Raw genomic sequence first — 24,456 nt, forward strand, 5'->3', positions numbered from 1 at the left:
TGTGTTTAACTCTTGAATCTTTCCCCACATTTTGCCATTTGGAATAGGAAAGCGATAGTAAGAAGTGAGTAAAGATGAGTTATATAGACCTACACTTTTGTTTGGTTGAAAGCGCAGCAAAGTTGCCTTAGCTTGGTTTGTGATTAACATCTTGCAGTTATTTCCTGGGAACCTTTCCTTTCAGCCAATTGTTATTGATATGCAGGAGATGTAGTTGAAAAAGAACCCAGTTTGAACTGGCTCGAGTGAGTCCTATTGATCAGGTGGGTGTTGTAACATTCGATGCTATTTGTGTAATGATAGTATCACATCCAAGTTTTAGCCATTTTGAATGGAGTTGGCTTTCGGGCGCTTCAGGACTGGCCTATGGTCGTGGAACGATTTGGTTCGCATCCGTTTGTATTTATCTTTTCTTAGACTGAGTCCTTGGCCATGCTACAAGTTTGATTGGCATCTGTTTGTATTTATCTTCTCTTTGGCTGTCCAGACAATTAGGTTCACTCTTTTAAGAAATATACCATAATAAATCCTAATTATGTTAATTTGTTGATAATCTTATTGAATATTAATTAAATCCAATGTCTATGGGAAAAATTCGACCCAATGATGGACTTAATTATCGAGATACAGTGGTTGCACTTTTTTTTTTTTTTCTTTTAGTATTATATCTTCCTAGATTGCTCTCAAATGGTGTCTGGGGGCTGGTCAAATGTACATATGATTTGCTAAGCGTCCAGCTCATAGCTTTTAGACATGGTGAAAAATTTTCGAATGTTCAAAGTTCAAACCTAAGCATTTGTCATCTGATGAGGAGGCAGACCATGCCTATGCAGAATGTAGAGATGAGGGACATAACAAACCGTAAGCTGATCCTTACGATGATTTCCTCAAATGTTCAAAGCATATTGACGCCTTCGTTTCGTATAAAAATTTGTCAATAATGAGACTTTTATGGAGTCACTGTTGTTTACAAGAACTGTGGATTCAGATGTCATGCTTTCTCTATTGGCAGATTCCAAATCTCTTAAAATCAAGAGCCCACACACATTAGGAAGAGTTCGCAAGAATTCAGCAATACCCTCTGTATGGCTGTCTAATAAATACATGGATCAATTCAATGGCACTCCAGACTGAAATATATTGGCCATGATAAAGCAGCAAGGAGACAGTGCATGCTAAATATATGTAAGGATGTAAGTATATTGGGCAAAAGGAAGGCCGTTGAGGTGATCAAGAGGCTTAATCTTGGTGGTACAGCATACAGTCTAGATGCCCAACTAAATTAGCAATATATGTAGTCATATAGACAGACAACAGACAGACAGTATGATGCTATTGTTTGTAACCAAAAGATTACGAATAGCCTTGAAAACATGTCTGAAGTGAAGGTAGATCTGCGTGTATTTTATCTCCCAAACTCAGTAGACTCAAAAGATGAGTCTCATGCAGTCAGACGTCGTGGTTTCAAATATTTTGAAACACGTCTTTAGAAATGAAGATAAAGCTGCATATATTCTCCCTTACCAAACTCTGCAGAGTTTGGAGCTTCATGCGATTAGATCTCCTCTTAAGAGTATGGTTTGAGACAAAAATTGGTGGAAAAAAATGGCAAGTATGTATAGAGGCATTTGTTCTGTTGCGAGTCAAGTTCATGTAACACAGTAAATCTAATAATAAGACCAGAATAAGTACACAAGCAAATAGAACACTCAGACCTATTATCAATGCACTAAACTGCTATTTTCCTGAAATTTCAACCAGCAGAAGATCCTCAGTTCCCGGCAACACTATCTATCAAATTGACCCAAAATTTTGGCATTGGACTTCACAGCAACATCACACGAGGGAACTAGTACCTGAAAAGGTATTGTAACTGAATACAACACAGTAGCAAAATAAACCTCATTTCAGATGAAAGCTGCTCGTCGGTGAATAATTAAAGTAACTAGAAAGCATGCAGGTCCTTTGATAAATAAAAAGGGCATGTGGAAGGAATTTTCTCCTGATTTTCCTCTGGAAATTTAAGTCAATAGAAAAGTAGATTGTCTGTAGTAACGAAATAAATAAAAAGAGCTACCCATGAAGGCAAGAAAGTAAACTCAAAAGGAAGTCCAGTAAATTATTTTATCTTAAGCCTGCTGGTCAGTTTCTGAAGCACACATACCAATAGCAGCCATTTTATTTGGAAATAAGAACGTAAGAACATAAACAACCTACCAGCCAAGCACTTTAATGGTAGTAAGTGTTGATATTTTCTTCAACATTAGAAATAAGGGCAAAGAGCATACATTAGCACCGGTCTTCCATCTGATGACTTGTTTCCATCAAAACACTAATCATGTCAGTAGAAGGTCTAAGAGCATTAATATACAAATACAAATGTCACAGGTGGCAGATTTCTCCTATAATAGTGGTGGTTTCCCTAAAGTTCCAAGATGTTGCTACTCCATCATGAGGCTGGAGCCAATGTCTATGTCGAGATCAGAGGATTGTTAGTGTTACCAAGGCTTCAACCACTGGCAGTTAATCACCATTATCATCCAAAGGTTGTCGTTTCTTCTCTATGAATTAGTTTAGTTTGATATTGAGTGTCAGTCTCTAGACTGCAATCACAGAAAAAAGAAAAGTGAGAGATGACATGAAGGACATGTGGATAGGTTAACACTCCACATATGTTGACTCAGGGTGCCATGTCCCCATGTCATCCCGAAGTTTTCCAATATTTCAGGATATTGTTGCCTACTGCTGAGTTTCAAATATACCACATATATGAAATTGTATCAGATTATTTTTCTAAAATTATATATGACGAATAGGCAGCCAAGCAAGAGGAAGAAAAACAGCATTGCAATGCACATGAATCCCACCAATGAACCAAGGGGAAGGTGAGTTTTGCAGGCTTACCTGTACAACAAAAATTTTCATGTTGCAACCTGCTTTATTGACTTGTTTATTGACCTCTTTCATTTTTGAACTATGCTTTTCCACTATTCTAAATTCTAACTATATATATTGGAATATGCAAACCCTAAGAAGAAGCTTAATGAAAGTATAAGAAAGAGAATATTTTGTTTATATGGATTGTTAATAGCTGTAATCCTCAATTCCATCTTTTTCAATCAAATTTAACTGCTGCATCCTCTCCTCTTTTCCCTAAAATGATTAATGGAATGCTTCTTTAAGATGGAACGCATTTGATTTAAGTTAGAATATACATGTTTGATTCTAATCTAACTAAGGGAGGACATTTGAGGTAGGTTGTCACCATAAGCTATGATTAAAGTTATGATGTAAACCAGGTCAGATCGGATCATATCACGATGATATTAGGCTTGAGGGATCAAGTCTATTTATCTTATCTGCTTATATGAGTTAGTCAGAATCCTATTAGGTTAGAACTAGTTTAATTAGCTAAATCTAATTCTGCACAGTTTTGAGAAAACATTCATAGAATATTCATCTAATGTCCAAATATTATGTTAGATTAAATCAACGACATCATGATTTAGAATTTTCGTGTTCAAAGTTTCTTCATATTCGAACTCTATTTGCGGAAGAACAAAGAACTAATCTAAAAAGGATAAGGAAGACTGTTTTAGCTAAATTTTAACAAAATAAAAGAATCAAAGAATATTGCTTTCCCTCTATCTCTCAATCTCGTCTTCCCTAGCTCCCTCACGTGCTCTCAAGCCAAGTCAACACCCTACACCAAAGGCTGAAGCTTCTCCCACCACGTTCGCCAATCCTCTTAATCCTGTAGGGCCAATCTACTTCTCCCTCCTCTTCCCTTCTAAAGTATCAATCTACCTATTCCTCGCCATCATCATCCACCCTCCAGACCATCTCCATCACTATCTACAAGCCGATCCTCCCTTGCCACCCTCTAAACCATAACCACCACCACACTTGCCACTAAACTCCATTGTGGCTTTCCATCCAATATAGACCAAGATCTCATCTGAATTTGAAAAGGATCTGAATACCAAAGATGTAGATCGGAAAGTCAATTCCAACCAGTTTCGCAATTTTCCAGCATTAGAAGAATATTTGGTAAATATTCTCCCCAAACTGTATAGAACTGCTCGTGATTCGGATTAACCCCAACTCGATTTGTATCAATTTGGTATCAGAGCAGATTGGTCCTTAGCTAAATAATGGCCTACAAGTGATCATCTACATCCCGACAACAAGACATGACAACCACAGTGCCACCGATCCATCACCGAGCAGCTCGTGGCCACTTATAGTGCCTACAGAGGCGAATCCAACTTCCATTTCCATGGAATGGATTTTGGAGCAGATGGAGGCATACCATCAACAAATTATTGCTAAGCATGGAAGCACTTAAGCAAAGGCGTACCAACAACAAATTATTGCTAAGCATGGAGGCACTTAAGCAGATCCTCCTCAACCAATGACATCAATTGTGTCCTCCCGTCCGAGTTCGACTCCGATGACGAGTTGGACCCAATGGATGAGCCAAGTTTTAGATCGTCACCGGAGCCACAGGTTGAGGATCTCGGTGATTAGGAAGATCTCAACGATCTACTCGACAACTCAATCTTATGGTCGTGGTTACCTACTAAGGTCTGCCCCTATTTGATTGACCAGCCACCTTTTTTGACCCTCGATGTGCCAAAGCCCCAACCAGGCAACCCACATGCGTGGCCTAGGCCAAACCCGAGTCCACATTGGATTGTGCATCAAAGCAAGAGATTCTCGACGCACTTCCACATGGCAACTATCTACTCCACGGCAGCATGGAGGAGAGATGAAAACAACTATGGCTACACCACCCACAGACACCCCTAACCGCAAGGAGGCATCGCCACCAACAGAGGCACTGTCTGCCATCAATGTTGAACTCCTTACCCTCATGAGGGCCCTCACTGCAAGTGCAGCAAATAATAATGCATTACTATGGAGGATGTGCGTGAAGCAAGACCAACTACATGAGAGATTCAATTGCTAGACACTGGAAGCTGTCAATCTACCAACACCGACAGATCTCCCACGAGTTTGAGGCACCACCATGGTGTGAGCCATTACTACCACATCCATGGACTAGAGACTAGAGCCTGAGGTGGTCCACGCCCCAGTGGTGGGTGAGCCCGTTTATCAAGTTAACCCCAACGAGGTCTAACTAGCTAATCCAGACGAGTGGGCCGAATTCTACTATGATAAGCCCCATTTGATCAACCTAGACCAGAGGTGACCATACCATCAACCTTAACACTTGGACCGACAAAGGGCCCAACCATCGGTCATGGTGCATCCCAAACCGCTCAACCCGCGCATGAAGCCTAGACTAGACTCGAGTCCACATCGTATTGTGGGTGGGTTTAGTCTTAACTCTAGACTAATTGGTCAAACACCAACCAGTGGGCCACATTTGGGCTACACTTGGCCAACCCGTAGTCTCCTCCACAAGTCTTGTACTCTTGGACTCAACTCGAATGTTGGAGGAATCATATCATGGAGATATTGAATTTAATGGATCGAGTCTATTTATCTTATTTTATTATATGATTTTAGTCAAAATCTTAGTAGGTTAGAATTTGTTTAATTATTTAAATCCAATTCTACGCAGTTTCGAAAAAATATTTAGAAGATAATCATCTAACTTTCAAATATTATGAAACTAGTTGAATAAGATCGATGACGTTATGATGTAAAACTTTTATATTCAAAGTTTCTTCAAATTCGGATTCTATTTGCAGCAAAACAGAGAATTAATCCAAGGAAGATAAAGAGATTGATTTAGTTAAATTTATTAATTTATTTATTATTCAGTTTAGGATTAACCTCTATATATATATGTAAAGTGCAACCCTAGTTTTCATTAATGAAGGAATCAACGAATATTGCATTACCTCTATCTCTCAATTTCGACCTCCCTAGCCTTCCTCACATTCTCTCAAGCCAAGCCGACATCCTACACCTAAGGCCGAAGCTTCTCCCGCCACCTCATTCGCCGATCCTTTTAGTCTTGTAGGGCCAACCTACTTCTCCCTCCTCTTTCTTTCTAAAGTATCGATCTACCTATTCATCACCACCATCATCCACCCTCCACGTTATTTCCATCACCATCTACACGCCGATCCTCCCTTGCTATCCTTTAAACCGCAATCACCACCATACTCGCCACCAACTTTTCCATTGGCTTTCATTCAGATTAGACCCAAATCTTATCTAAATCTAAGAAGGGTCTTAATACCAAAAATGTATATCGAAAAGTCACGAAGCTATTCCAACCGGTTTCTTAGTGTTCCGGCATCAGGAGAATATTCTCCTCGGACTGTGCAAAACTACTCGTGATTCGGATCGACCCTAAATTGGTTCATATCAAGCCATTAACTAAACTAATAACAAGGTTTTATACTTTTATTTTAATAAATTTGGGAAATGCATGGCTTAATCTAGAAATAATAAAAGATAAGGCCGGCAAGAATAAGTCATTAATACATGGCATGAAATGAAATTTTCCCTAAAAAACGTAAGAGAATAAGAAGTTTCGCCAGTATATACCTCACATAGTTTGATAAACATCAAACAGTTGGTTACTCTGGAGTTTAGTCAGCCTCCATCGCTGAAATGGATTCCTTCAAGATATGCATTAGTTGCTGCATTCTACTTCTTGCAAGGACAATGCACTCCTGAAATGGAAGTTATTAGCCTTCATATATTTCATTATAGTAGACCATTTTAATTGCATAATATGTTACCAAAACTATTGATGACCTGATACATGTGCGTACTGGATGGGATCCAAGCATCTTAGGATTCAGTTTTTCTTTCCATTAACACTTCCACAATTCACAATGTGAACAAGGAGAGAGAACAAATTAACTACAAATAAGAAGATTCATTTAGTCTTTACAATGTTAAAGAGTAACTACAGAAAGCCTTTGCAAGGAAGACTGATCCATATTTGATTAATCATTTGATTCGACTCATAATGTTGTCCTATGATTAAGATCACATTCACTATTATCAACTGATTATCAGGACATAATCTCCAATATCTAATCCAACAGTCTTTTTCAAATTTCACTGATGACATATATTTTATTTATTTCTTAGTTGACAGGAGTAAAATGAGGATCAAAGCTGAACTAACTCTATCATGCACCCAGATATGAGTGACTATGCTAAGAGGACAATGGTGGCAGACCTTAATAGTTGATGCGTGTACAGGAGCGGCACCTCCTGGTTTGTATATGGACAACAGATTGCCCAATGTATCCAGCGCCACAGTAACAAAGGTTTCCATTATCGATTCTTCTTCTGCTGTAGGATCCACCAAGATGTACTTGTCATGAAGTATGCATGTTACGGAAAATGGGATGTTGCTCAAGGAAAGCTTCCTCTTTTCTTTATTGACCAACTCAAATTTAGTTTTGCCTTCCAGCTCTCCTGGAACTGTTACTACTCTTCCATCATCATTGACAGAAACTAGTGGAATTTGCACTGTCAAATAAGTGGAAAACTTGTTAACGGTTTATACATGAAAAAAATTAACATATCACTGGATTCCTCTGAGAAATACAGCATTAGAACTTATTAAAGAGAATATGGATCTCAAAAGTTTATACATATATATATACTGGTGGGGTCATCTGATGGGAATGCAAGCTATGACAGAGTAGAAAGCACCAATGACTAATATCCAAGAAGATTTAATGGTAATAGCAACATATTTGACGAAGGATTGCCATCCTAATACCCTATCGGCGCACAGGTAACACTGGCATGCCTCTAAGAATATGCCAAATTCATTCAAATAGAATCAAAATTAGTATAAGAACATATTAGATACTTAGATTAGCTCCATATGAGTTAATTTCAAGTCAAATTTTACAATTTTGAGCTAAAATTTCAGCTTAATAGAAATTATTTGATAATATTGGGTTTTTTTTAATTATTGAATTATTCTTAATTAATGAATGTGTTCAATTATACTATGTGTTGAATCATAGTTTTACTTGACAATTGCTATATTTTTAATAAATTAATAAAATGTCATTTATAGCATTATCTAGAGATAAAAGACTCTAATGTAGACTTTAATTCATATATTGGTCAAAATCAAATATTCCCATTTCTGCATTTGAAGAGTATCTTCATAAATCTAATACCAATATCCTAGATCTATACAGTGTTGACTCTTATGAATGGTAGATCTATCATTTTGGGTCTCTTTGACTAAATTTAATGGGTTTTGGGTAGCACATAATGGGTGGCACTAAATATTGTACCCTTATCAGATGACACGAACAAGCATGGAGACGTGACGATCGACACAACATGTTAAATCCTTGTATCCAACTTACGAGTCTGAAAGATATGAAAGCAAATGTAATTTGCAATTTATAAAGAAGATTATAAACAAAGTAGCTAACAAACATAACAAAAACCTAAGGTTGAGAATTTACTTCTTCACAAGAATCTAGGATTTGATTGTTTCATCAATAAAAGGTAGTTTTTGTGGTGGACAAATCAAATGTAATGCAGACAATATGTTGCAACTTGCAACATGATACAAGAGAGCATAATAGGCAAAAGATTATATACAATCTGATGCAAAATGTGACATAGTATATAGTGACGTAGTATATAGAAGGATAAGCTAAAAACACCCTAAACAAATGTAAAACACAAACAACTCTAAACACCACATAATAAAAAACGACTTAGAATCTAACCTAAAACCAAATCCATATAGAAGGAATCATCAACTCTCGGTGTCTCTTGCGTTGGTGCATATGCCAATATGTCCAATCAATTCTCCTCGGCGAGAATGATACGTGGCTTGATCGCCGTGATTTATATTCTAGAGTAGTATGAGAGCAACAGAGGGGCACATTTGACAAAGTCGAGTTTCCTCCCACCCGGGGAGAATGATGCGGATATCATTAATTGAACATGTTGGAATGTGTACCAGCACAAGAGGCATCGAGAGTTGTTGATCCCTTATATAGGGATTTGATTTTGAGTTAGATTTCATATCATCTTTTATTATGTGGTGTTTAGGATTGCATTTTATATTTTTTTAGGGTGTTTTTCACTTATTGTCATTGTAAAATCTATATATAGACCTATTGTGTTCTCTTTTGGAATTAATAAAGAATTTTGAGTTTCTGTCTACTTTGTGAAATTGGTGTGAAACTATTGTCTAAAGATGGAGATCAAAACCCCATGCCTCTTTCTTTCTTGTTGCATCTTTCATCCACCTCCTTCTCTACACTACGTCAATCACATCATTTCGCATCACAATCTAAACGCATGCGACTTAGCAATGCAGTTGGATTAACTAAAATATGAGGACAATAAGAAAAGTTCACTCCAAATTAAACAGACGAAAGTCTCAAAACTGAAACATCACAATCAGAAAAATGTTTCTCGAATAAATAAATGAACCAACTTTAGGCTATCTCAAATGGAATATTTAGATTAGCACATTATGATTAAAGAATCTTGTTCATCAGTATGGTTAAAGACAAAAGCCAATGCCTAAAAATTGACGGAGACATGGTGGATGTTGGATTAGATCTGATGTGGCCAAGGGACGAGGAAAGAAGCCGATACGAATAAAGATAAGGAGATATCTAGATTCACCCCCATAGGAGAAAAGATAAAGCCTCCGTGAATCTCTTTATTTGCCTTCAAGTACAATTTTCATACTAGCACAGTTAGATAGATAGGAAAGGTCGAAAATAACCCGCCAAGCCATGAGGGAAAGAAAATCAAACCCACATAAATTGTGGGAACAAAGGAAGTGTGAAATCCATTACAAAAAAAAAGGATAAAAGGAAGTAGAAGAAAGGGAGAAGGGGAAGACGGATAAATGTAAAATCCTCAAAAAAAATATTATTTCTCAAATTTTCATCCTTTTTTTTCAGAATTCCCATCACCTCCACATATAGAGATGAGGAGATTGCATCAAGTCTACATTCATGTTCTATGAATACTTCCACATGGATGACATGACGATTATTTACAAGTCACAATGACATCAAATTGCCTTAGATATGATCCAAGTCTTGCCATTGTATCCTACTTTTCTAGTGGCATAAGTCTATCAAACTGCAATAAATTTATAATCAACATACAGTGTGTGAATGCAGCTACTGCTGAAAAGAGCGCAGCATCATAAAGCGAACCATCAGCATTCAGGCAGTACACATCCTGCAAATCACAAAAGGTTGCAACAGCAACTAAATTTACTTCTAACAAAAAGAATTGCAAAATATTAAATCGTTATTAAATGAATGTAATAATAAACACTTGATCATAACCACTACCTCTGGTATTATTTATCATTATTTTGTTTTTGTTGATTCAACTTTGGATGCATCACTAATTTTAACATGAAAGTATGAAACAATTACAATATTTGAATGTCTTACTCAGCCAATCCATTAGAAAATGATTCTACACCTTCATCACCTCCAAGAAATAGAGTAAAAACTGATCCAGCAGGGGTCCATTGTAATCAGACCATTCACTCATCTGGGAAGGCAAGGAAGCTAATATGTTCATATTATCTGGGATCAACCGATTCAAACGATATTAAGCCAGGGTAAGAGGTGTTGGTAGAGCAATGTAAGAAGGTTCCAGCAGAAGTTAAGTTCATTATCAGATGCAACAGGATTTTAGAAAATCAAGCTAAAAAGAAGAGAAAATCCCAAGAATGGTACGAGGAAGAAAATTCATATGGGTCAGTCGGTCACAACATAGGAACTAAGAGGAGCAAATGTACCCACATCAAGATACTGATGTTTAAGATATCCCATCTATGCCTCATTCTTGAAGTGTCAAAAGGAAAGGTGTTGCTTTTGTTGTCAAATTTGCTGAAGGGAAAGGAATTTAATCAGGGACTAAAGTGGAAGTGATGGGTAATAGCAATTATGTCAACCTTAGAACTACTCCTTGAGCTCAACCTTCTATTAGAAGTGTTCTACAAGATAAAAATGTTAAAGAATAGGTATCTTGCCATAGCAAAATTGATAACTGATAAATCTATACCATATACTATCAACCTATGATGGATGCAACTGAAATTATTTGTGCTAGTTACAAAGATCCTGGTTTTCATATTGTCGTGGATACTTACTTGGTAAAAACGTCGAAGAAGTTCAAAAATAAATCGAAAGCTTTTGAAGTACATGGAAAGGATCTGGTGTACTATATTGGAAGATGGATGGACAGACCAGTGTCAAAGAACTCTTATCAACTTTTTAGTGTATTGCCAAAGAGTTACTGTATTCTTAAAATATGTTGATGCTTCTGATGCTTCAAAAACTGCAGAGATGTTGCATAAATTATTCCAAGAAGTTGTGTTTGTATGTCAGTTCAGAGAATGTGGTCCATATGATGACAGACAATGCTGCAAATTACGTTGCTGCTGGAAGAATGCTAGAACAAGAGTTTCCAATGCTTTAATAGTCTCCTTGGGCAGCTTACTGTTTGAATTTAATACTACATGATATTGGAGAACTGGATAAGATTCATGGAGTAGTAACTCGTACATCAAAGATCACCAAATGTGTCTATGACCATTGTTATCCATTGTATTTGATGAGAAACCATACTGGAGTAAGAGATATACTGCGTCCAACTACAACACGATTTGCTACAAACTTTATCGCATTGCAAAGTATTTTAGTACAGAAGAATGCCTTATGGGCTCTGGTAACATCAAGAGGGGCACCTGTTCATCTGCCAAAGATAGTAAAGGAAAGAAGTTTGTTGAAAATGTATTATACCAAAATGTATAAGATACCAAATTTTGGAAAGAATGAGCTTCTGTAGTTTGAGCTACTGAACCACTTGTTTGTGTACTTCGCATCGTTGATCTGACGATAGACACTCGAAGGGCTATTTACATAGGGCTAGTAGGCTATACATGTTGCTAGAGAGGAAATGTGAAGGAGGCTCTTGAGGAAGAACAGAAAGCTCTACAATAGAATCCTCAACACTAGTTGGGAAAAAACTACATAAAAATTTCCATGTTGCTGATATTGGTTTAATCCTACTCACCAATTTAACATGTTGGATATAGAAAAAACATACACATATTTCATCAGGATTACTAAATGTTATTGAAAGATATGCTCATAGAAATCCAATGTTAAGAAATAAGTTGAAAAGTGATATCAAATTACTTACAAATGCAGGAGACTTTAAATGAGCATCTAGAAAAGGCGATCGTGATCAAATGCTTCCTAGAAAATTTCAGAAATATTTTACTATAACTAGTTTCTTTTTTTACTTATATATTACAAATTTACAATATATATTACAATATTGTGCTGCCTTTTTTCTTTATTGTAGATGAATGGTGGTTAAATTAAGAAGCACTGCACCAAATTTACAAAAGTGGGTAATTCGTGTACTACGTTAAACATGAAGTGCTTCAGGTTGTGAAAGGAACTGGAGTATATGAACACATTCACTCTAAGAAAAGGAATAGGTTGGAGCATCAAAGACTCAAATATTTGGTTTACGTTCATTACAATGTAAGATTACAACAAAGGTATGACTTGAACATATTATAACTTTCTTAATTTTATGGATCAATCAGATATTTTGTGTACTTCTTATGGAGGTTTTCATTTAAGGGTTGAAATTTTGATCTTACTGATAATGAGGATTTTGGCTTTAATGGAACATGGGCATTAGAAGATGAACCTCCAATATTAACTACTGATAAGTTAGAGACCTTTCATCAAGAACTAGCTATTTACAATGATCCCATTAATCAAGGTAAAGATTGATGGTATTAAATTATTAATAGTTTCTCATTTTAAATATATCATTATCTAATCACTAATATTGAATTTAATGCAGAAAATATCTTAAATATGGATGATTTGATTAGATGATGATGGAGACGAAGGCCATTGCAATCAACATAGTGAATTTTACCTTGACCAAATAGATCAGAAAGATAATAAAGTAGAATTAGAGTGGGGAATAAAAACGTTTTAGAAGCTTTTGGGAATAAATTTAATGATGAGATGGGCAATGGCCTAATATTTTGCATTGATTGGACTGCATGGAATAGGAGCAATCAATAAGTTAATAGTCATGTTAGAAGTTGTAGTCTTTGATATAGTTGTGAATGTTAGTTTATCAAATGGATTGACTTCTATAGAACTATTTAGTTCATGTTTCTCAACTTTCTTGCTAATAAATTAAAACTGATCTATTTGTTGACTATGTTTAGTTAATAACATCTTGCGTTATTATTCAGGAATTGATTGATATGTTGTTAGCTTTGATATGCAAAACCATAAATTTATAAGATTTGATGTAGTTAAACATAAAGATTAGTTAAAAATGGCTGAGTAATAGAAGACATAAGATTATATTGCTTGTATAGATACTTTTTCATTTTTAGAATTATTTAGAACTATCTATATATTACTCAAATATTTTAAATATTTGTTAAAAAGCCAGTGGTCAAATCTGGTGATCTGGTTAACCACTGGTTGAACCAAGTGCCAAACTTCTAGCAGGTTCAACAACTAATCTGGTTCTTCAATGTCTTTCTTCTCCTTCAAGTATATTTGACATAGACAGTAAGGGATCATCAAATGATCTTGTTCAAGAGCAATATAAGACAGATAAATGGACGGCATCTCACCGGTCTAAGGACTTGGTTCACACTTAAAATTACTCCAAAGCAAAGCATATCACCTCAAATCTCACAAAATATATGAAAAAGAACTTCACTGAATAATAAATTAATAATAGAATTATTCCTAACACGAGAATCTAACACATATTTATAGGCTCTCTCTAGCATGCTATCAAACTTTTAATCCAAAACAAACTTTTAAAGGTAAAATTCCTATTCTAAACAAACTCTGAAAATAAATCTGAGTTGGACTCTGAAAAATAAATCTGTCTTGGACATGGACTGCGGTGGGCATTCAAATTCCTAGGAGGTGTACAAATGGATTCAACTTGTAACTACGAAAACAAGATAGCAACTTGAATGGTGTTAGGAGCCGTTCAAACAGATTTTCATCGACTTGTTTTTTGGAGATCATTCAAAACATGTATGAAGGACGTAAGCGATGCAGCCCATGAATTTCCACTCATTCAAACGGATGCCTCATACTGCATCAATACTCCGCGGAGAGATTTGGAATTGGAGGATCAGTCATGAGGTGTGACTACTACCAAAAGGGTATCTTACTAGCGTATAAATTGATATTATTTTTTCATGAAAAACCCCTTCCTACCTAATTTTTCTTTGCTAAATTTTTGGTACGGTTAGAGGGCTGATTGAAGACCTATAATCAATTCTAATTATTTTCAACTCCACTGTAAACCCAACCCTATAATGCTTGAAAAAGACATCCGTAATTACGATGATGGTATAGTGTAACAATATCAAAAGATGTGATTGACAATTTGATGTTCTTATTTTATTTTTTGAGAGAATGTTATGAGTTATCACTTACTTTTATACATAAACATAAAGGTGATATTTAATTTGGAAGGAGAGAAACCATACCAAGTAAGCCATCCATGAAGCTTTTCCATTTATTAAGCAGAGCTCCTTCAAATTTATCATCCCCGACCTAATATTAAATGGATAAAATGAGTACTAAATGCATGTGGCTATAATTGGTAATAAGATAAATTGCAGTAATCTAAACAGCAAAACTAGCTTAAAATACTTCTCGGAAATGAAATGACATGCTAAAATAAAAATAAAATATGTTCCTTATGCCATACACAAGAATACATAAAAGTACGGGTGTAAACGAGCCGAGCCTGAGCCTGAGCCTGAGTGAGCCGGGCTCTAACTTAGGCGCGGCTCGAAATTACTTTCGAGCCTCATAATTACTTTCGAGCCTCATAATTCAGCTCAGGCTCGGTTAGGCTCAACTCGAGCTCGGGCTTGATTAGAGGATGAGGCGGTGGCAGCGTGGACAGCGGCTTGTCGAAGGAGTCGGAGACAGATAGAGGAGGAGGCGACGACAAGGAGATGGTGAATGAAGGAAGAGGAAGCCGATGGAGTGGACGAGGAGGAGGCCGACAGAGGAAGAGAATGACGTGGCGCCATGGTGGCGGCTTATCGATGGAGGCCGGCAGAGAGGGAGGAGGTGGCGGTGCGTGGGGTGAGGCTATGAGTGGTGATCAGGTGGATGAGGGTGAGGGTAAAGGTAAGGGTGAAGGTAAGGATGGGGTGGGTGAGGGACTTGAAAGTGATGGCCTGATGGGTGAGGATGGGGAGAGTGATGTGATGGGTGAGGATAGAGAAAGTGACGTGATGGGGGAGAGTGACGTGATGGGTAAGGGTGGGGTAGGTGAGGGTGGGTGAGGGTGATGGATAGGTTATGGGTGAGGGTGAGGGTGGGTTAGTGAGGGACATGTGGCAGTATTTTTTTATGCCACGTGTCCTTAGTTATAGCTAGTCAGGTTATTGAGCCTATCGAGTCGAGCCTGAGCGAGCCAGCTTTAGCTCAAGCTCGGCTCGATATTAATTTTGAGCCTACTACAACAGCTCGAGCTCAACTCAGCTCTGACCGAGCCGAGACGGACTCGAGCTTCAGCCAAGCCGAGCCCGAGTCAAGCCCGAGCCCGAGTCAAGCCTAACAGCCCTACATAAAAGAAAGTAGAACACAAAACTCAGATGCATATTTAAACTGATTAGGCAAGAGAAACAAGCTGATATCCACCAAGACGTATGAATGTAAACAAATAAAGTTATTGTAAATTTGTTGAGCAATTTAAATTATTTAAACCATCATGTCAATGATCAAACAGCGCAAGTAAATTGCACAATGTTTTGAAAGGTGGCGCGGTCAGGCGGCCACCCTACCGTATAGCACCTAGGTGGTATGTAGGCACCCAGGTGGATGCAACAAGGTGGATCCCAAGGCAATCTAGCATTTTCATATATAAAAATTTAAAAATAATTATGTCTAATATATCAAATATACATATCCTACCTGCCATTTGATAAGTGATAATAGATCAAGTAAACAGCAACCATCTGACTATCTTTTCTTCCATATACTTAAACTTACATTGCAATCCATAAGTAATTCCTCAAAAGGAGACCATTATTCTAGTTCCCCAATCAGTAGCCTCATGGGCAGGAAATGATTCAACTTTATCTCATTGAAGAACAATTTTAGAAGATCTTCTTAACTAGGGGTGTAAACGAGCCGAGCTTGAGCGAGCCGGCTCTAGCTCAGTCTCAACTCAAAATTAATTTTAAACCCTCTAAAGATGTTTCGGCTCAACTCAACTCAAGCCGAGCTCAAGCTGAGCCAGGCCAAGCCCGACCCGAGCCCAAGTCAAGCCCGAGCTTGATTAGAGAAGGAGGCAAAGGAGACAGCAAGACGACGGCTTGCCGAGGCCGAAGGAGGATAAGGAGGCCGACGGAGAGGAGAAAGCGGTGGCGACTTGTCGATGGAAGACAAGGAGGCTGGATGAGGAGGTGGAGGAAGAGGAGAAGACACCGAAGCAGTGGCTTGCCGAAGGAGGAGGAAGAGATAGGGGTGGCAAAAATTGACCCGACCCGATAACCCGACACGACAACCCGACTGTTAATTGGGTTTGGGTTTAGTCTAATCGGGTTCGGGTCATAAACGGGTCAACCCGCCTAACCCGATTTTTAATCGGGTCGTGTTCGGGTTTATACCACTGACCCGCTTGACCCGTTTAACCTGTTTAAGTAAACGGGTCGGGTCGGGTCGGGTCGACCCGCAAACCCGCCATATATATATATATATATATAAGTTTTTAACCCTAACCCTAATACTCAACACCAGTTGAGTGAGTCCCCAAATCGGCCAAATCCCGATCCCGCAGCCGTCGCACCTCGGCCTTTACCCATGCCCGCAACCATCGCCCCTTGGCCCTTACCCATGCCCGTAACCGTCGCCCCTTGGCGCTTACCCATGCTCGCAGTCGTCGCCCCTTGGCCCTTACCCATGCTCGCAGCCGTCTCCTCGTCGTCTTCTTCCATTAGATCGGCTTAATGGTGCACCGACCGAGAGGGCAATGATGGCCGCGGCGGTGGTGGAGAGTGGAGACAACGGTAAGCTCTTGCTTCCATTAGATTAGCTTAATGGTCTTCTTCCATTAGATCCCTTCTTCTTCGAAATCTCATCATCTCTTCCCCTCCTCCCTCTCACCTCCACCGCCGCCAATGGCAAGCTCTCGTCGCCACCGCAGCCTTCTCTCCTCATCTCCGACGGGCCTCCCACTCTCTTGCAGCCTTGCCTCTCCTCAGACTTCCGACGGAAATCCTAAGGCTCGATCTTCTCTGATCCTCCCTCTCGAGGCCTCGCCTCCACCGCCACCCTTCTCTCCTTAGATCTCCGACGGATCGCCATCCTTCTTGCACGCCTGCCTGTCCGCCCCATCGTCGTCGCTGTCGGTCGATCGATCTACCACGCCATCGCCGTCAGTCTCCGATCTCTATCATTGAGGAGTTGGATTTGTTACCGACTTATAGTTGTAATTAAGGATTTGTGTTAGGATTTGTGGGTTAATGGCTTGTATAACTGAGAGTTTATTGTATAAAAGATTCTATTTGTGTTAGCCCAGTCAATTGTATAATAAATTCTGTTTGAATGCAGGGTTAATGGCTTAATACTTATAATTATTATTTTTATGTTGTATAAATTTTGAGTTGAAAAGATATTATTGTATAATGTATTATTTATATAGTGTAAATTAGTAAATATTAATTTTTATATGGGGTTAAATAGTAAATAATTAAATATTATTGTATTATTCGGGTCGTGTTAATACGACCCATTTTTTAAACGGGTTACACGGGTTGTGCTGTTTTAACCCGACCCATTTAATAAACGGGTTACACGGGTTGTCGTCGTGTTACCCGTTTAATAAACGGGTCGTGTTCGTGTTTACTAAATACAACCCGTTTAATAATCGGGTCGTGTTCGTGTTAGGGAGATGTTGACCCGACCCGAACCCGCTTAACCCGACCCGATTGCCACCCCTAGGAAGAGACAGATGGAGGAGAAGGCGACGGCTTGCCGAGGCCGGAGGAGGAGGCTGACGAAGAGCAGAAGGCGGCGGCAGCTTGTCGATGGAGGATGAGGAGGTGAAAGAAGACGAGGACGAGGACAAAGAGGCAACGGAGGAGGAAGATGAGGCCGACGCCGATGGAGGAGGAAGATGAGGCCGACACCAATGGAGGAGGAGGCCACCGGAAGAGGCCGGATGAGCCAATCAATGGAGGAGGAAATGAGGAGATTGGGAGTTGGGTTTGTTGGGAGTTTTTTATCAGATTTAGAGTTTGGGTTAAACAAAGATAGGATAACAGTAGCCATTGCAACAAAGATCTAATGGTTATAAATATATTTATATATAATATATATTAATGTATATATAATAATATTATATTTAAGCTAACCCTATCGATCCGAGCCTGAGCGAGCTAGTTCCAGCTCAGGCTCGGCTCAAAATTCAAACCGAGCCTTAAAAGAAGGCTCAAGCTCGACTTAGCTCAAGCTAAACCAAGCCGAGCCCAAGCTTCAACTAAACCGAGCATGAGCCGCTCGTTTATTTTGACACCCCTAACATCAACCACTATATATGCGCTATCTCCCAATACGAGCTCTCCCTATCTCTTCTCTCACTCCATCTCTCCTCTCTTTAATTTTTTTTCATTTCTTTTTTCACCGAGGCCCCATCTCTCTCATTTCTCTCTACTCTCTCCCTCTAGCGTCTCTCTTTCTCTTCTTCCTCTCTTTCTTTTTTTCAATATCTTTCTTTATCTGTCTCTCTCCTTTAATCTTTGTTACTGCAATTACAGAGAGTGAGATAGAGACAAGAGAGAATGTCAGGAGTCAGAGAAAAGAGAAAGAGATTGAGAGGGAAAGAGAAAGAAGAGAGAAGAAATGAAAAAAAAATATTACCTTGCAACAGTAAGAGAGAGGGAGGGAGAGATTGAGAGAAAAAGAGAGAAAGAGAAGGGAGAGAGAAGAAATTAAAAAATAAAATTTGCCTTGTTGCAATAAGAGAAAGAGAAGGTATAGAGAAAAAAAGAAAGAAAATCAGAAAAAAAAAAGTTTGCCTTGGCAGTAATAGAGAAAGGGAGGAAAAAAAAGATAAAGGGAAGCCAACTAGGTATTTATCAAAATTTTAAATAAGTTAATGTAATTTTTTATTTTTAGACTTCATATTTAAATAAATATTATTTTCTTATCATTTTCTTAAATTTTTAAGAAAATTTCCCATATTTTTAGAAAATATTTAGAATTTATATGATTAAAAAATAGTCTGATCCGATACGAGTAGTCGATACGGCCGATATGTTTCGTTTTTCTAGATGGTCGATCCCGATCCTGATACCGATTTTTAGAATCTTGGTTCAGTAATGCTCTATCTCACAACAACAATTATTTTTATATTTTCTTAGCAATTGTTAGCTTCAATATATTATATTTATAAAAGTTCTCATATGTTGTCCTATGCAGTACTTGTTAGACAATAAAGGGTTGTCGTCTATGAAGCATGGATAAGGATATGGAATATGATACAATACGGTGTGCTGAAATAACAATTATTAAAAAAATAAGGATACAATATGCCTAGGATATATATATATATGAACTTTTGTACTTTCATTTTCTTAATTGAGGAATTTTCTATTATTTTTGTGTGTGATAGTTTATATAAAGAGATCTTCAATTTATTGTAATAAAGAATTAGTATTACGTAATACATTATTAACTAAGATGTAAGATAAACAAGCAATTCAATCTATAAATCAAAAGAAACTACCATTGTAACATGATTTCCTATTATAGATCATAAAATGAACAAGCAAGCTTACTCTTTTAACAAAAAAAGCCTTTTAAATCCAATAAGAAATGAAAGGTGTAGTCACCTTCTATTGATAGAAATTTAAAAAGTATATAAGAAGTATCTAAGAAGTATCTAAGAAATATCCAAGAAGCATCTACAATATTAATTTTATTTTTTAGAATTAGGTTACTTTAAGGAAGTATCCGACAAGTATCATATCTGATATGGTCATATGGATACGGCAAGAATATAGAAGTATTTGTGTTTCCTACGTTGTAGCAAGTACAGTGATCAGAAGTTATGACTAGTGCAATTATTTGGTCAGTTCCTTGCCTCCACCTCCATTGCAACGAGACCTCTAATGTCCACTACATTCTTACAATCACACTCTCTAGAATTGACTCCACATTCTAGTCTTATACTTGGCAAGCCAGAAACCTATACTTGCACTTTATTCAATGCCGCTAATACATGAAGTGCCGGCAGCATATTAAATAACCAACAATGGGGAAGGGAGTTAATTTAATGATAGAATATCCAAGCCTCTTTTTTGTAGCATAAAGTAGATTTTAGAAATATGTTCCAGCAAGTAGAACGATAGTGGTCTGGTTTCAGAAAATCTTCGCAAACAATTGTCTGAGTAAATGCATGTGGCCTATAATTTAGCCAAAAAGGATAATTTTCCCTCAAAGCTCCCAGAAAACAGACTAATCACTTTGCTGCAGTTATCTATTGGCCATTGGTTCACTCGGCTCGATAATAGAGACATTCAAAACATATATATATCAAATCAAAATCCTCTCACCCATAGATGTCTGGCAGTCCAAACCATGCAGCAATTTAAGCATAGAAGAAAAGAAGATAGCACACCTCATGATAACATCCGACAACTGTTTAGAAATAACAGGCGCCACCTCAGCTGGCCTCCCTGGCCTGACGGCCGGCGAACAAATTGGCGGCATGTGGAACTCAACAGCTGCAACAGTGTCAAAACAAGTTTCCACCCAAGTAGCAAGAAACAATCAACAAAAGAAGAGAGATAAAAAACCAAGAACAAACCGACGGATCCTTCATCCGGCGATTCCACTGGTGGGGTCATGACCTCAAGTTTGATTGAGGCCAGCATGATCTGCGATTACATGAGCATTCCGTCAAGCAATTGATGCGCACAACGAAAAGAAGAAGAAAATATAGAGATGAGAGGAAGAGATGACTCACGGTTTCGCCGATCTTGACCAAAGCGGAACCGTCAGCGGAAGAGACGGGGCCGAGGGTGAGGGTGGTGTCGCGCGCGCAGTTGAGGGGGCGGGCGTCGGGGCGGACGGATTCGAGGATATGGCGCGTGTAGAAGGGTAGAGGGAAGAGGCGGCGGTAAGCTTCGACCTCCATGTCTCCGGCTAACCCTACACTTTCCCCCTTACCGCTGCTGCTCTCGCTTGCCGCCATTTTTGCTGCTTCGCCTCTACGACTCTATTAGCAGCGTCTTCTCTTTTCAGAGGACGGTACGCGCGACACTTGGGCCCTTGTAAATTTTACCAATCTCGTAATCCGTTTTCAATCTACACGTTTAACTCCTTTACCAACCAATGCAGAAATGTTGCGAGGCAGCTATCTACTGCTGCGGCGGCACGACGGTGAACAGCGGGGGACGACTCTCAAGCAAGCACAGCAGCGACTCTCGTCGAAGAAGGTGCGACCCTAAGCTTAGGAGGCGATGGGGAGGACGGAAACCACGACGGCGGGAGGAGTCGAGGAGGCGAAGGTGGCGGCGACGATGAGATAGATCGACCTCAAACCGATTTGGAGGTGAGTAAAGCGGTCGCGGACGAAGAGGAGAGACCGTGGTGGGAGGCGGAAGGGAAGGAACGGGGAGGGAAACGGTGGTATCCAAGGAGAGCTACCGGTGAGACGACGAAGAGGGTGAGCGAAGGGTTTAGGTGGCCGCGGGATTTAGGGATATGAAGAGCAGCGAGTATTAGGAATTACGGTCTGCGATTTAGATTTTATATTTATACCCACACTTAACGGGTTGTTCGACGGGTCAGATCTAACCTTGTCCACTCGACTCAACTCGACTCGACACGTATAATAAATGAGTTAGCCTGAGTCGTACGAGTTAAGCAGCAACTTAGTCCGTATAATAAACAGATTAAATGAGTTGACTCATATATAACATAAACTCAATTAACTTTACTCAAACTTATTTAAATACTTCGGATTCCTGTCGGGTTAAAATTTACCCCGCTATTCCAATCTATACTTTACATAAATTTGTATGTGTAACATTTTAAATGTCAAGAATCGAACGAATCACTCAATAATTTGATAGCATCTTCTGGCTTCACAGTAATATCTATGACATATATTTTTTCTTAAAGAAAGCCCATATAAATGACTCAATTCTATTATAAAATAAATTCAAAATGCTAACTACGTTTATGGACACAAATACCAATATATTAAAAAGGACATAACTAATCACTTGCACACTTATACATATTTACTAAAAAAAGTGAGGATAGTATCATCTCATGATCACTACCCACATAGAATTAAAAGTAAATAATATATGACAAGACTATAAAAAGTAAGAAAATATTTCCTAATTTAACAAAAAACTATATTCAATCCAGAGTAATGAGAAATTCCTTTCGACCATAAATATAAATCCTAGTCTTTTTCTGATTCTCCACACCTCCAATTCTTATCAGGATATAAAAATATATTGTTAATATGATGGAAAAAAGTAGCAAGTTACTTAGGAGTTAACTATTTAAAAGTTCTATTATTTTTCTCCAACCAAAAGTACTATCAGTATGTTATTATCTAAATCTTCCCGTTTTACTTATCTACTTTATTTACTCATCTACACTTTTCTAGAATTTAGATATTTTTTAATTATTCAAGGTTTCTAAAATGACCTCATATCTCCTTAGTTTGCGAAAAATTTTAAATACGACTATTGCAGCTATACAAATGCATAACCTTATCTAACATCCTCCACAATCATATAGGCTTGAAGACATGGCCATCCCACCCAGAGAAGTATCACCTTCACCAATGACCCTATTGTTAACCTCCAACTTTGATTTTCAACCTCGTGCTAACTATCGCCCAAGAGCACCTAATGTATCTTGGTCAGCCACTCTGTCAAACACAAGTCGAGACCACTTTAGACCTGCGCCAACCAAGTCGAGTTGTTCTTCTCATTTGAACTTTGCCTAAGCCCATGTCTTGACAAAGACTTTGTCCGATCCTTCCTAGGGCCTTTCTCATTCAGGTCAAAAAATTTCTTACCTCATACGAGCTCTTACAAGTCTTAGACACAAGTCCAACTGGTTAAATCAAGACTATGTGTACACTTACCAACCAACTAGGTTGTTTCTTATATTCGGACATTGTCTAAGCTCATACATGGGGCTAAACTTTAGCCTGACACTTTTTAGAGTCATCCCAATTTTGGTTGGTTATTCCTCATTTCAAACAAGATCTTGAAAATATTAGATGTTCCCCTAGTTCAACAAATGAAACTCAACTTAAGCGTACGTACCAGCCTATTGGGTCATCATTTACATCCTAATCAACCACTTGCCCTATTAGTACATGTACCTTATAGTTCGGAACACAGCTAAGCACTAGTTGTTGAGTCACAGCTCGAGCGTGCTTATCAACAAATTCGGAGTCTTCTCACATCTAGGTATTGCCCAAATTTAGCCCAAGTCGAGCTTTGGTCTAACTCTTACTAAGGTCCTTACTACTTTAAACAACTCAACTCATCGCTTAACTTGGTAAGCTGATCAAGCTATCATGATTGGGAAGTGTGATAAATACATGCAAATATCCATATAGTAATAATTTTACTAACTTAATTATTAACATATGTGTTTTTTTGGTATAGGTATTTTCTAAATTTATTTTTGCTTTATAAAATGCTTAAATATTGATTAAAATTTATTTTTTATTACTATAATGAAGTTTTAAAAAGTTGTGCCAAACCTACATATGCTAGATTTGTAAAAATCTAAGTTTTTAGATGATAAAAATATCAAATTGGCCCAACTTGAGTGCGCTCACGGGAGGACATCACCCAAATTGACCCAGCTTGAGTGCACTCAAAAGCCTAACCAAAACTCTCCTTACTTTTGGGGCTTGCCTAAGCTTAGATTTGAGTCAAACCCTAGTCCAACACTTATAGAGTCATCACCCACTCTAGTGGGCCCATTCCTAGGTCTACACGTGTACCCTGTTTGGGCTAAGACGCGTTAAAGCTTCAGCCAATTCACATTGGCAGACTTTGCCACAATATTCAAGTCATGATGGAGGTGTTCTCACACCCGAAGGATACACTCTAAACCCTATTAGGTCTAATCCAGCCTACTAGTGTTAACACAATTTAGGACTTTTCGTGAGTTTGGGTTCTTTCCTCAATTCAAACCCTATATAAACCCTAGTCCACCCACTTCTATATTAATCTTTAGATATGCACCACTCTTAAAAGCTTAAATTAGCCCAAAGCTTTAGTTGCACTTGACAAACACGCTCCAACTCGTTTAGTCTAATTTTTTTTTCCTTTTATTGTTAACATTTACTAAGAACCTGACCCATCCTCTATTTGAGTATCAATTCTAGATTCACACTCAT

General features: G+C 38.3%; 1 protein-coding gene across 4 annotated transcripts; it reads right to left on the bottom strand.

Annotated features, from left to right (window-relative positions):
* Window positions 1-1,648: 1,648 nt before the first annotated feature.
* On the bottom strand, window positions 1,649-21,781 carry LOC140765737 (uncharacterized). Of its 4 annotated transcripts, none has more exons than XM_073104958.1 (8): window positions 21,034-21,781; window positions 20,875-20,944; window positions 20,686-20,791; window positions 14,531-14,597; window positions 10,113-10,188; window positions 7,175-7,470; window positions 6,529-6,656; window positions 1,649-1,856 (listed from the first exon to the last, which is right to left on the bottom strand). In XM_073104958.1, the coding sequence occupies exons 1-7, from the start codon at window positions 21,259-21,261 to the stop codon at window positions 6,573-6,575; spliced, it is 927 nt and encodes a 308-aa protein (XP_072961059.1). In that variant the 5' UTR covers window positions 21,262-21,781; the 3' UTR covers window positions 1,649-1,856; window positions 6,529-6,572. The 4 variants fall into 4 exon arrangements, 3 of the variants coding, with proteins under 3 accessions (XP_072961059.1, XP_072961057.1, XP_072961060.1); XM_073104956.1 differs by having other exon boundaries at window positions 1,649-1,873; XM_073104959.1 differs by lacking the exon at window positions 1,649-1,856 and adding an exon at window positions 1,969-2,603.
* Window positions 21,782-24,456: the final 2,675 nt, after the last annotated feature.

The sequence above is a fragment of the Typha angustifolia genome, chromosome 8 (assembly GCF_048772165.1).
Source record: "Typha angustifolia cultivar Huaian chromosome 8, ASM4877216v1, whole genome shotgun sequence".
Classification (NCBI taxonomy): Eukaryota; Viridiplantae; Streptophyta; class Magnoliopsida; order Poales; family Typhaceae; genus Typha; species Typha angustifolia.